A 13,240-nucleotide genomic window follows, 5' to 3' on the forward strand; every position below is an offset into this window, starting at 1 on the left:
TTTCAAAAATATTAAAATATCCTATTTCCTGCTTTCGCTTTAGCTCTTCTTACACATTCCTGGTAGGATTAAAATTTTGAAGACTGTGACTGCAATTTCCTGTAAAATGAAATTGCAGCATTAATTATTGTCAAAATTACCGTTAACTGAACCCAGAATAACTGGCAATTACCTTCATTTTCGATTGAAATCGACATATATATATATATATATATATATATATATATATATATATATATATATATATATATATATATATATATATATATACTAGCTGTTGGGGTGGCGCTTCGCGCCACCCCAACACCTAGTAGGTGGGGCGCTTCGCGCCCCCCCAAGCCCCCCCGCGCGCGTAAGTCGTTACGCGCCATATTAGTTACGCGCCATTGTAGTTGTGTCCCAGTGTCCCACCTGTGAATAGAGATAGATATAAATATATGTTTTTAACTACGTAAAACATGGGAATATACAACATTCTTCGCTGTCCCATTGTCTGTGCATATAAATAGATTGTCAGGTTTACTGACTCTTGAACATGCCACATATAATTGTCCATGGGAAAAACAATCCGTATTCAGATCTATACCTCATTATTCTAATGATGTGTCCCTGTGTCCCGGTCGTCATTTATATTCCCTGTGTCCCGGTCGTCATTTGTGTCCCGGTGTCCCAGTTTGTAATTTCTCTTTGAGTGTCCCGGTCGTCATTTATATTCCCTGTGTCCCGGTGTCCCGGTCGTCATTCGTCACCAATGCAACAGCACAAAAAAAAAAAAAAAAAAAAAAAAAAAAAAAAAAAAAAAAAAAAAAAAAAAAAAAAAAAAAAAGAGAGACAGAAGGAGAAAAAGAAGACTGTTTTCCTAAATTAGTGATTAATATAGACCAGCACTTGAATGAGGCCTTAACCCTACTCATCCATACAATCACATAGGTCAAACAGCATAGCCACACACAATCAACCATAAAGAATAATCCATGGACAGGCAGTCATGTCGTCAACAAGTATAAGTCGTCATTTACCAAACAATAGAAAAAATAATATAGACAAATAATTCAGAGGCAACACCCAACATAAGGGCTCATCAGGAGAATACACTGGCCTATATAGGGTTTCGCCACTCTAAATTCTCTACCCAGCACAGTGTTGTGGCTACCACAGAATATCCATGGCATCCCCGCGTCAGGTATCACCCCCAAAATACATGCCTATGAAAAAAAAAACAGCAAATGTAAATATATATATATATATATATATATATATATATATATATATATATATATATATATATATATATATATATATATATATGTATATATATATATATATATATATATATATATATATATATATATATCTATATATATATATATATATATATATATATATATATATATATATATATATATATATATATATATATATATATATATATCTGTTTTTAACTAGGTAAAACATGCGAATATACAATTTTCTTCGCTGTCCCATTGTCTGTGCATATAAATAGATTGTCAAGTTTACTGACTCTTGAGCATGCAACATATAATTGTCCATGGGAAAAACAATTCGTATTCAGATCTATACCTCATTATTCTAATGATGTGACCCTGTGTCCCGCTCGTTATTTGTGTCCAGGTGTCCCAGTTTGTAATTTCACTTTGAGTGTCCCGGTCGTCATTTATATTCCCTGTGTCCCGGTGTCCCATTCGTCATTTGTGTCCCGGTCTGTAATTTCTATTCGAACAATCCCTGTGTCCAGGTATATATATATATATATATATATATATATATATATATATATATATATATATATATATATATATATATATATATATATATAATATACGTATACTCGACGACGTCCCTCCAAAAAAAATAAGGCATACAGTTTATATGTTTTAGGTTTTCGTGCATCTGGGATAGAACTTACGAAGGATGTTTTAATTCAGAGGAGGCGCGTGAACCATGTGTTTTGAGCTATTTTCTTGCAGATGATACAATTGAAGTTCGAAAAGAGAAAAAAGAAAGCAGCTACAGTCCATCAGCAAAATCTGAAAGGAACCCTTTCGGCCCTAATCAGCTGCTATCTGAGCAAATCATCATAAAACGGCAGCGAGTAAAAAAAGGTATTAGAGGCAGTTTTAAGACAGTTAGTAATTTGAATCATCAGTAAACTACGACGCTTATTTATGTAATGCTTAAAATTTTGGAAAAAGCACATCATTTTCTTTTTTTAACGACTTAATTGATTACTTGTTGATTTTTGCATCAATTATTTTTCTATAATTTAGTTGCTTTTTCTCTGTTGATAAGTTATGTTGATAGGTCAGAAGTTATTTTTTTACTCAAATATTTTGCTTGGTTTAGAGTTTTAATAAGTGAAATTAATAAAACAAAAAACTGTAAACAATATACGAACAAGGATGAAACTTAACTATGACAGTGAATAAAATAAACTGAAAGAGTTTCAACATTGGTCTTGGCTTTTATTGAATATCTTTTATGCTTAATTCCTGTACGTTTTTACATCATATTCATGACTGGTTATTCCCTAATCCCCAGCCCTCAAACCCAAATTCTTAATGCTACAGCATAAACTTTGTAAAACAGTTCTTTGAAAATGAAAATTGTTTAGGATTAATGCATTATTTTTTTTAGGTGGGGGGGGGGGGGTCCTACATACAGAAAAAACTTTTTTCAATTTCGATGTCTAAATCGTTATAGAATTAGATAAATATTGATCCACGGGGAGGCCCGTCAGTTCTTCTGGATTGGCTACGGATAAGAATATCTACTAAAGTTGAAATACTTTGGCATAGAGCCAAACTCTTCAAGTGTTTTCAAACTTTTTCAAGTGTTCTTTCCTGACAAAACAGTCCTACTCATTTACCCTTCTCTGAAGACCATGTGCAAATATGTTCTATGGTAAAAACGTTTCAAATAATGCATATACGCTCGGTAACAACTGTTGGTTTTCCAGAGGTTGCACATATGTTTAGGGAGCTATGCGTCACCACATGGTGTTATTATAATATGCTCGGAAGATGGTTAAACAGCTTCCATAATTCTAAGCCGGTTGGATGGCTCAGAACTTTAGTTCAATAGAACTAAGGCATTATCGTGCAAAATATTGTTTTAATACACACAGTGGCAAAAATAGGCACTTTGCTTTCGAACAACCTCTTTCGTTATATACAAAGGCCACTAGACAACCTCTTTTGTGATTTATAAAGGCCACTAGACAACATCTTTCGTGATTTATAAAGGCCACTACCCACTAGATAACCTTTTTCCTGTTTTATAAAGGCTACTAGGCAACCTCTTTCGTGATTTATAATGGCCACGAAACAACCTCTTTTGTCATTTATTAAGTCAACTATACAACCTCTTTCGTAATTTATAAAAGCCTTTGACTAGATCTTTGAATTTTCTTTTAAATGAATTTTCCTCTTTTCGTATTACAGAGTCGAAGGTTAAATAATAACCGCTGGTGAAAAAAGGCTGCTGAAAGAAAAACAAATGAACACTCATCCGTTACTAGCCGTCTCAGGAAAGAATAAAAATTTTGTATTTTCAACCAGCTCTTAGCAAAGAACTTAAATTAGAAACTATCTGGCCCAATGGAAACAAAATCTCTAAATAAATGAATTTTAGTAACAATTCAGTTCATCAAGATTATTTTGATTCTCACTCCAAATATACAAAATTCATTAAGTTTAATTTTACGCATCAAAAACTACTAACTTTAGAAAATCTGCATGATTTCTAAAAAAGAGGAGGGGGCATCAAATGATGGTAATGAAAATCATACCATCAGATTCAGCATGTCAGAGAGCTTTACTATAGATGTTTCAAGTTCCTATTTACAGGAATGTGGAATTTCGTATTCTTGACCAGAAGTAAGACCAAGGATGTAGGGATTCATTGCCCCTACCTTATTCCTCAATTTTTACGCTAAAAATAGACTTTTTGTTCCAATTCTTTAAGAAAGACTGCTCAAATAAGGATGCTTGAAGTTGAATGAGAATTTTTTAAAAAGAACTTTAAGGTTTTAGCGCAAAGACTAAGAGATGAGGATGGGATAGCCCACCCTTCGCGTATATGGAATAACTTCCGTTCGTTTGAGTTTTAATGTTGCTGTTTACTTTTAGTTATAAAAGAAATATAATTAATCGCAAACGGAAACTTGAACCTTCCAGTATATAGTTATTGCGCATGTTGAATGAGCTGATGTTATTTTCAAGAAAGTCTTCCTTTTTTTGGAAATTGCCTTCTACTAATTTTCTTCGGAAATTTTATAAATATTTTACGCTAATACTATTTATATATATATATATATATATATATATATATATATATATATATATATATATATATATATATATATATATATATATATATATATATATATATATATATATATATATATGTATATATATATATATATATATATATATATATATATATATATATATATATATATATATATAATGAAAAGAGAAATCACCAATGCAACAGCACAAACACACTAAAAAAAAAGAAAAAAAAAAAAGAGAGAGAGACAGAAGGAGAAAAGGAAGACTGTTTTCCTAAATTAGTGATTAATATAGACAAGCACTTGAATGAGGCCTTAACCCTACTCATCCATACAATCACATAGGTCAAACAGCATAGCCACACACAATCAACCATAAAGAATAATCCATGGACAGGCAGTCATGTCGTCAATAAGTATAAGTCGTCATTTACCAAACAATAGAAAAAATAATATAGACAAATAATTCAGAGGCAACACCCAACATAAGGGCTCATCAGGAGAATACACTGGCCTATATAGGGTTTCGCCACTCTAAATTCTCTACCCAGCACAGTGTTGTGGCTACCATATATATATATATATATATATATATATATATATATATATATATATATATATATATATATATATATATATTAATATATATTAATATATATTACCGAGAGACTAGCGGCTTCGCTACAGTCCTTGGCACGGCTAAGCGATAGGCTTCATATCGATTATCATTGTCGCTTATCTTCTAAGCGAGGCTGTTGTCCCAGTAAAGCAGCATTTTCATTAACATCATCATCTGTATCTCGCAATATTTCTTAGAAGAGATCCATTAGGTTACAAGAGACTCCATAATTTAAACGGTGTGCAAAGCATTCTTCGACAGCTTCATATATATATATATATATATATATATATATATATATATATATATATATATATATATATATATATATATATATATATATATATATATATATATATGTATATATATATATATATATATATATATATAATTATATATATATATATATATATATATATATATATATATATATATATATATATATATATATATATATATATATATATATATATATATATATATATATATATATATATATATATATATATTCTGAAAAGAGAAATCACCAATGCAACAGCACAAAAAAATATATATATATATATATATATATATATATATATATATATATATATATATATATATATATATATATATATATATATATATATATATATATATATATATATATATATATATATATATATATATATATATATATATATATATATATATATATATATATATATATATATATATATATATATTAATATATATTACCGAGAGACTAGCGGCTTCGCCACAGTCCTTGGCACGGCTAAGCGATAGGCTTCATATCGATTATCATTGTCGCTTATCTTCTAAGCGAGGCTGTTGTCCCAGTAAAGCAGCATTTTCATTAACATCATCATCTGTATCTCGCAATATTTCTTAGAAGAGATCCATTAGGTCACAGGAGATTCCATAATTTAAACGGTGTGCAAAGCATTCTTCGACAGCTTCATCGGGGTCTAAAAAGCACATTACAATTAACCAAAAATTAGAATTCTTAAGTATTGTGCCTAGATACAATTTAAGACTCATTTTAAGTAATAAATTGGCCAGTGGCTTAATCTATCACCAAGATATAAGGCACATATACACTTATAAATACATTTTTATCAAAAATTCATTTTTTGAGTTTCAGTTACTCTTTGTATAGTTCGCTCTTTACTTACAGATTGTCATCATAAACTTTTGATAATTTGTAATTCTTTATAAATCATTGATCTGAGTCATTGTTTAGCATAAACATTATTTGCCAGTTTTAATCAAATTACAAACTTTACTAATAATTCATTTTGCTGAAGTATATTATTTAAATTTTTCTAGCTTCTTCCTATTCTAATTGTGCCTCACTTATGGATGAAGAAGACTTTGATCACTATGACCCTGAAGATTTTCAACTTGGAAGAACTATAGAACTATACGGAAAAAGGTGAGGAAAAGTGAGAGAAAGCAAATAATTTTTCCATAAATCTATGAGTCTAGAGAGTGGACCCTGAGGCTACATCAATATATCGGCGACGTTGCACCAATGAAAGACGAACCGACGTGGACTAGAAGTTCAGAAGCGAGTTGCTGTTTAATCTGACAGCTGAAGCTCAGCTAATTCAGCATTAAGGAATAAAAAGAAAAAGAAAATGAAAATTTCTTTCTTGAGGAGGAAAAGAGGAAAAGACATCGCTCTGGTTCGAAACTTTTAACTTACGGTTTACAGCCCCACATCACGAAAAGTAATGAAAAACCTATTCCAGCTTATACTGTATCAATTTTCTTTCTTTTTTTCTTTTTTTACCATGGCTGGTGAGTTACTGGAGCATTGTGGAGAGATGGCTAAGGGCACATTCGAAAGCTAATGTTTACATCGAGTTGCTATATAAAATAGGACTTATAGCGCCAGATAAAAGCGCCATATTGCATAGGAAAAGGCGCTTTTGCCACCATATCTGTAATGGAGGGGGATTGCGAGTTTGGTTAAACGCTCTTTAGAAAGGCCTTGTTAAAAGAACTCCACGGTATGAGTATGAACTCAATTGGACAATTAGGCGTAATGCAATGATGCCAGATGCATCTGGCAAATGGTGCCGGATGCAATGAAAAGTCGGCTGTATTAATATTTCTAATAGGATATTAAAGTTTTTTAGCGGTAAACACATCTAAGCCGTCATTCCTCAGTACCTCGTGACTAAGCTAAGTGCTTGACTCGTATCAGACAGTAGCCGGGTTCAAACCCCAGTGGAGTCTCTACTCTTATTTGTTCTGTTTGTCAAAGTTCCTCTCATTCGGTGGTAGGTTCATTCCCCCTGGATAATTCTCCCTTATGGAATTATCCCCTAATTCCCTCCCCCATGGGAAATTCACTCCACATGCAAAACTGAGCAGTCACGTAGAAAGTATTGCTAATAAATATACGGAAGAAAGGAAGGAAATTTAAAACATCCAAATATAGGTGGAATATGTGATGTAGAATGTCCTTAAGTATTTATTTGCCTCTTTTTATTTTATTCTTTTTCCGTGTTTCTGGGGGCTGAGTTATCACAGCAGGGTAAGATGAAGTTTAATAGTAGGGCTGTGGGGTCGACATAAACCCCGTTGGCAAATTCATTTGACAGTTCAAAGTTTTTAAATAAGACAGATATCTCAAATTTAGTTCGATGTCAATTGGATAAGACGAGGGCCGGATAGCAGAAAAGAAGCCAAGAAGGAGGCTGAAAGCCCTCCAGTAGCTTTCAGTCTTTAAAAAGTAAGCGAAAACTTTCAATCTTCAGTCTAATAAACCCCCTCCTAAGTTTATAAAATTAATCCTTAGTTTGAAGTGGGGGGGGGGAGTTTTTGAACTTTTTTGGCAACATTTTGAGGGTAAGCAATATTTCTTTTCATTTTCTTTCCACATTGGAGTGCCCTTAGCCCAAAGCTTTAAATAATTTTCAGGCCAATCAAGAAAAATTTGACACTTTTTTGAGCCCCCTTCGTTAGAGGAGGGACTAATCCTTTCAGTAGTTTTTGTACATTAATTCCCTTGGCCAAGAAAGATTGTGTGGTGGATTTCCGGGTACATACCTCCTCCCCCTTCCCAAAGAAAAATATTGATGATCTTTTTGACCATGAAAACAAAATGAAAACATGAAAACAAAGCCTAAATCATAGAAATGCATGTTCTTCTTATTTTCTATAATTTCGTAGCAAAAAATTAGAGTTCATAGTGAAAATTCCAATTAAAAGTTATTTTATGTGTAATTCATGGAAACACCCTTTTTTTCAATCAAGACTAGGCCTCCCTAATTGAATGGTACTATCCCTCCTTCATAACAGTCGATGCGCTCTTACACATCATCGCATATAATATCATAAATTTAAACCAAATTAATTTAGTTAAATGAAACTTTAAAATAAATGTTAGAAACATTTTCCTCCATCAAGAACAGCGGTATCACCCTGCAGCACCCTTGTTCAGGCATTTTTTATGTGAAAGGAGACGAGAAATTAATTCCTACCCCCTCCCCCATCTCATACTGCTTCTTAAACTTACCTGAAGGAGCGTGGAGAAGGCACATTAGACAATTTTGGCATTTAAATGCCCTATTTTAGGCATCTGGCATTCGCTCCCCACCTACACACTGACCTACCACTCTTCCGTATTAATAGCTTATGTACAATTATAAACTTTCCTTCATTCGTTTTATTTGTCTCAATTTTTCTTTGGCTTTACTTTTGTTCGGGGAGAATATCCTAGCGGGAATTGTCGGGAGGTGGGAATTCGCTCTAGCTCGGCCTAAAATTAACAATAGCCGATGGAGGGAGGTATTAGCTGCGGGGACCGGGGAGGGAAGGTACTTATGAGGAAAAAAGGAAATTGCTCACAATCATAGATGAATCGGATCTGCCCCAAAGAAAGGGCCTGTGGGCCTCTCTCTTCCCTACTTTTGAGGCCGAAGTCAGTGGAGAGTGAAAAAGCTTTCACTTTCATATTGATTAAAAATCTAGTATTTGTTGTTGTTACTTCAAAATCAATTTTTATTGGCTTTTTTGACAGCCTAGAAATAACACAAATTCTACAAGAATTTGAAAATTATAAATAACATCACAACTAAAGTCTTGATTGAATATTGGCGGAATTCTACTCTTCATCTGAAGAGCTTGTGGGCCTTACTGAAACAGACAAAGCTGTTAGAAAACAAGTTGACTTGTAACTAACTTTAGCAAAATTGAAGCATCAAGGTGAAATTAGTCAGAGCCGTCGCAAAGTGAATACCCATACGATGCGTTCTGGAAGGAGCAAAGAGAGTGTACCCAAGTGGCGGAAGCCCTTGCATGAATGGTTCTTGGGCTGCCAGCTACTAGCGCAATTGTCCAGTGTGTCTTCTCAACGATGAGTCTGGATGTCAATGCTAAATGAACCTCAGTTGCTCAAATGAGAATCAACCAGCTGCAGATCGTCAATTACAATTACAATCTGGGTGCAGGCAGGGACAGATCCAGGGAGGCCGGGGTACTGTGTCCCCCCAAAATTTTCTGGCACCCTCATTGGTTTTTGATTTTCAGTTTTTACTCTTTTGTCAATTTAGTCAATTATTGGCGATCTTGTCATATTGACAATCCGTCCAAGATTTTATTCTAGATCCGCCTTTGGGTGCAGGATCTAGTCCAGCTAGAAATAAGTAAATTTTTTGTTGTAAAATAAATAAATTTCTTGAATATTATACATCCCTATTCCTTCCAGTAAAAAAAGTTTTCGACATCGCGCCGTGTCCATGTTGCATTAAAACACTTTTCATCGCCCTGTTATGCTTTGTCTTGACATGGGTCAATAGGAAACTCATCAGTCTAGGACTAGGACAAAGTAGAAGACGCATCAATGTACGATTTTTCTCTTCACTCTTGGCACGAATCTTAAATTCTGTCTGAAAAAAAAAAATGAGTAATACCGGATCTAAAAGACTTAAAAGAACTTCTAGAAATTGACGCAGATGTATGTAGAACCTTTTTCCACCAATAGCGAGTATTTTAATTCTCAATTTTCAGAAAGTTTTAAAACTTTAAAGTTTCAGCTCAAAAGTTCGTCTGGAAAATAAAAAATATATGTAAGGTTTATTGCGCGTCACACACTGGCAAACAAAAATAGGTGTCATTGAGTGCGACGACTGTATCATGAACACACAGACACGGAGGGAAGTGGCTGCTACCTTTTATTGAAAAACGAAATAACAAAAAGTCTGAAATAAAGGCTCTTCATCCAACAGACTCTTGAGTGTGGTTACTTGTGTCACGTTTTCTTTTAATTTTTGCCTATGATTGGGCAGTAGATACCCTCAGACTTCTAAAGGACTCTAATGGGTTCGTCATTTTCTTTTGATTTGAACGATACGTCAATCAGGGTGTTTTGAAGTTAAGAAAAATCAGCGTTGATCGGTAGTGCGCCGCCTAAAAGAAAACTGGCACGACATTTACTACAGAGGGAGTATATTACATTATTATTAGGAAGTGTAATTCATTTATGATATCCTTTCTCATTGTTATCAAGCCAAAAGGGCTCACCAAACAAAGAACAGCTTGTAAAGGAGCCTCTCATGATTTGGAAAATGCCATGAAAAACTTTTCTAAACATCAGTCAAACTCCTACCATGAAGATGCTATTGTTTGGGATGGGGGAGAAGTTATGTGGCAACAGTGAGCAGGCAAAAGTCCTCTATATTTGAAGTCTTGAATACTCAGAAAAGAAATAGAAAAAGCAAATTTGAAAACAGCTCCGTCTCATCACAAGAAGCGATACTGCTGTGTGAACGGCAAGGACTTGTACTGCGTCGAGAATAAGTTTCGGGAAAATTGATCTTTGTTGAGCCAGTCAAAAATGAGAGAAATTTTAGGACCTTGTTACGCTATATGATGAAAGACGGCCTAATAATGAAAAACGTATCTTATTAAAGTCGAACAATGCCAAGTACAGCAGCCCCAGAATTCAGTATGAAGTTACTGATATTTGCGCACAATACACTACTTCAAGGAATATTGGTCAAGTGAAATCGGCTCGTTTTTCACACTTCCGGCGGACGAGACAACCGTCATATCAGGGCAGGACCGATGGATTTAGGGCTCTACCTTTTACAGCAAATCTTTTCAGATCAGGGAAGGGTTTGTCAAGTTTTTTTTATGTTGAAAACTTGTGAGGTGAAAGCTTCCGTCAATTCATCCAAATAGAGAAACCTGGTCTCGATCAGAAACTCGGCAGGGGACAAGGTTATAATGGGGCAGCAAACATGAATGGACATTTATCAGGAGCCCAGGCTCCTGGTAAATGCCTGACGGACGGACTGTTTGACAGACTTGAGCATGATCCCTGATACCAGTCATAAATGTTTTGACGGACTCGAGCATGATCCGTGATATCAATCACAGTATGAACGTTATTCGTGAAACATCAAGTGTCTTTCACTTTAGTGCTGAGCTGAATCGCTGTCTTAAAAACTTCCACTGAAGTCAATCTGAAAGGATTGTGCGAAACTCGATGGGTCGAAAAACACGATGCGATACACATATCAAAGCAATTAGTTTAACGATCTTTAAGGACCTGGACGATATAGAGACAAATGGGACCCTGGGTATAGATTGTATGGTAATTCGCATTATGACATACTTTTTTCTAGGGTAAAGATAGAATTTGTATAAGCTACTGCAGTCAGAAAACATCGATATGGCTATGTGAATTCATTGGGTGGAAAGTGTGACAGAAATGATTCAAGATATACGAAATAAGGCGGAAGAGAGGTTCGGTAAGTTGTTCAGAAGTCACCTGCATATGTCAAAAATTATAAATCATCGTTGCCATTCAATGAAAGAGAAATGTCTTCATCGTCCTATATCCTGGGAGAAAAGCACAAAAATTTCACTATCAAGTTTCTCTTTTTATCCCCTTCGTGAACCAACACTTGCGATCACTGGAATCTCGATTCACAAAGTACCAAGCTGTTTTAAAAGGTCACGATGGAATTATGCCATCTTTTGTCATAAAAGAGCCTATTAGCGAAATGAAAGGATTGATCAAGTTATATACCTCAAATCTAACAAGATCAGAGTCCGTTGTGAAGGCTGAGTTTGAACTACGGCGGGCTAAGTGGCTGAAATTAGCTCCCATTATTTTTCCAAACACAGCTGTTTAGAGGCTGGAGTATGAACGAGGCATATTTTTCAATGTTCATATGTGAGTCCTCATTTTCCTTGTCATTCCTACTTCTACAGCAGTTTGTTGAAAGATTATCGATGAAAAGGTTAAAAACCTATCTTCGAAGTCGAATGGATGATGACCGACTAAATAAGCTGGCACTTTTAACCATCCTTCGAGATGTTTCTCTATCAGTGGATAAGGTTCTGGAAAAGTTTGCTTTTACCTCCACTCGCATGTAGCAATTCGTGTATATAGCAGGATGAGTCTTAATTTTTTGATATGTGTGCTTTTTATAGGCGTTACTTGATTTAATGCGCCTTATATCTGCTGTTTTGAAGGATATCCCCCCCCCCTTCGAAACAAATTCCCACGTATGTCTTTGGATCAGACTATTAGAAATGATTAGCGAATTATAGCAGACCGAAAAATTGCAGCATATACGGATTTAGATGGAACGCGACATTTTTTTTATTTACTTATTTATTACTTTTTGTTACTACTTTACTTTCTCAATTTCTCAGAAATGAACTGTCTAGCAAAGTAGGGCTTTTCTTGCCGAGGCTTGGTTGTCATGCCTAGCCTCTCATCTAAGACAAAGAGTTTTATTTGGTTACAAGACCATACATATATACCAAAACAAATATGTCACCGCTTTTTAGGATGTGAAAATTTTTAAAAGAAAAAAAAACTTTAAAAAAAACTCTTTTAACTGCTGTTATTTTGCTATAATAATAACAATTGTACAAAGTACAATATCAAAGGGATGAATACATAGAAGAATCAAAACATTAGAGCAATTGATGTAAAGACCCTCTCTTTACACCTGATCAGACTTCGTTTCAACCTTGAGGGAAAACTTTGTGCTTCTGATCCTGCCTTTAAAGCAACAAAGAATGTTCATTCTTCTTTTTTTTTTAAGGCTCAGAATTACCGACTGTGATGCGTTCACTCGAAGCTTTTATGAAGAACATTTTGGCATCCGATTTTGAAGCTACACCTGGCCATACTTCGATCGTTCTTCAGTCCAGTGTGTGTTGCCCTCTCGATGAAAAGAACAGAAATAAATCTAACAACACAATTAGTGGTTATTTCAGTTCCTTTTGTATATTTTACAGAATTTAACCAGTGAATAAATAAATTGTTTCGCTAA

At 34.3% G+C, this 13,240-nt stretch overlaps 1 protein-coding gene across 2 annotated transcripts in view; it reads left to right on the forward strand.

Moving 5' to 3' along the window:
* LOC136032102 (EF-hand domain-containing protein 1-like) overlaps positions 1-13,240 on the forward strand; it is a 78,788-nt gene extending 65,548 nt beyond the window's left edge. For both annotated transcript variants that reach the window (XM_065712250.1, XM_065712251.1), the window contains exons 5-7: positions 1,900-2,123; positions 6,261-6,366; positions 13,010-13,240. In XM_065712250.1, coding sequence (XP_065568322.1) covers positions 1,900-2,123; positions 6,261-6,366; positions 13,010-13,079 — 400 coding nt within the window. In that variant the 3' untranslated portion in view covers positions 13,080-13,240. The remainder of the gene's footprint in view (positions 1-1,899; positions 2,124-6,260; positions 6,367-13,009) is intronic.

This window comes from Artemia franciscana, chromosome 10, assembly GCF_032884065.1.
Source record: "Artemia franciscana chromosome 10, ASM3288406v1, whole genome shotgun sequence".
NCBI classification, from domain to species: domain Eukaryota; kingdom Metazoa; phylum Arthropoda; class Branchiopoda; order Anostraca; family Artemiidae; genus Artemia; species Artemia franciscana.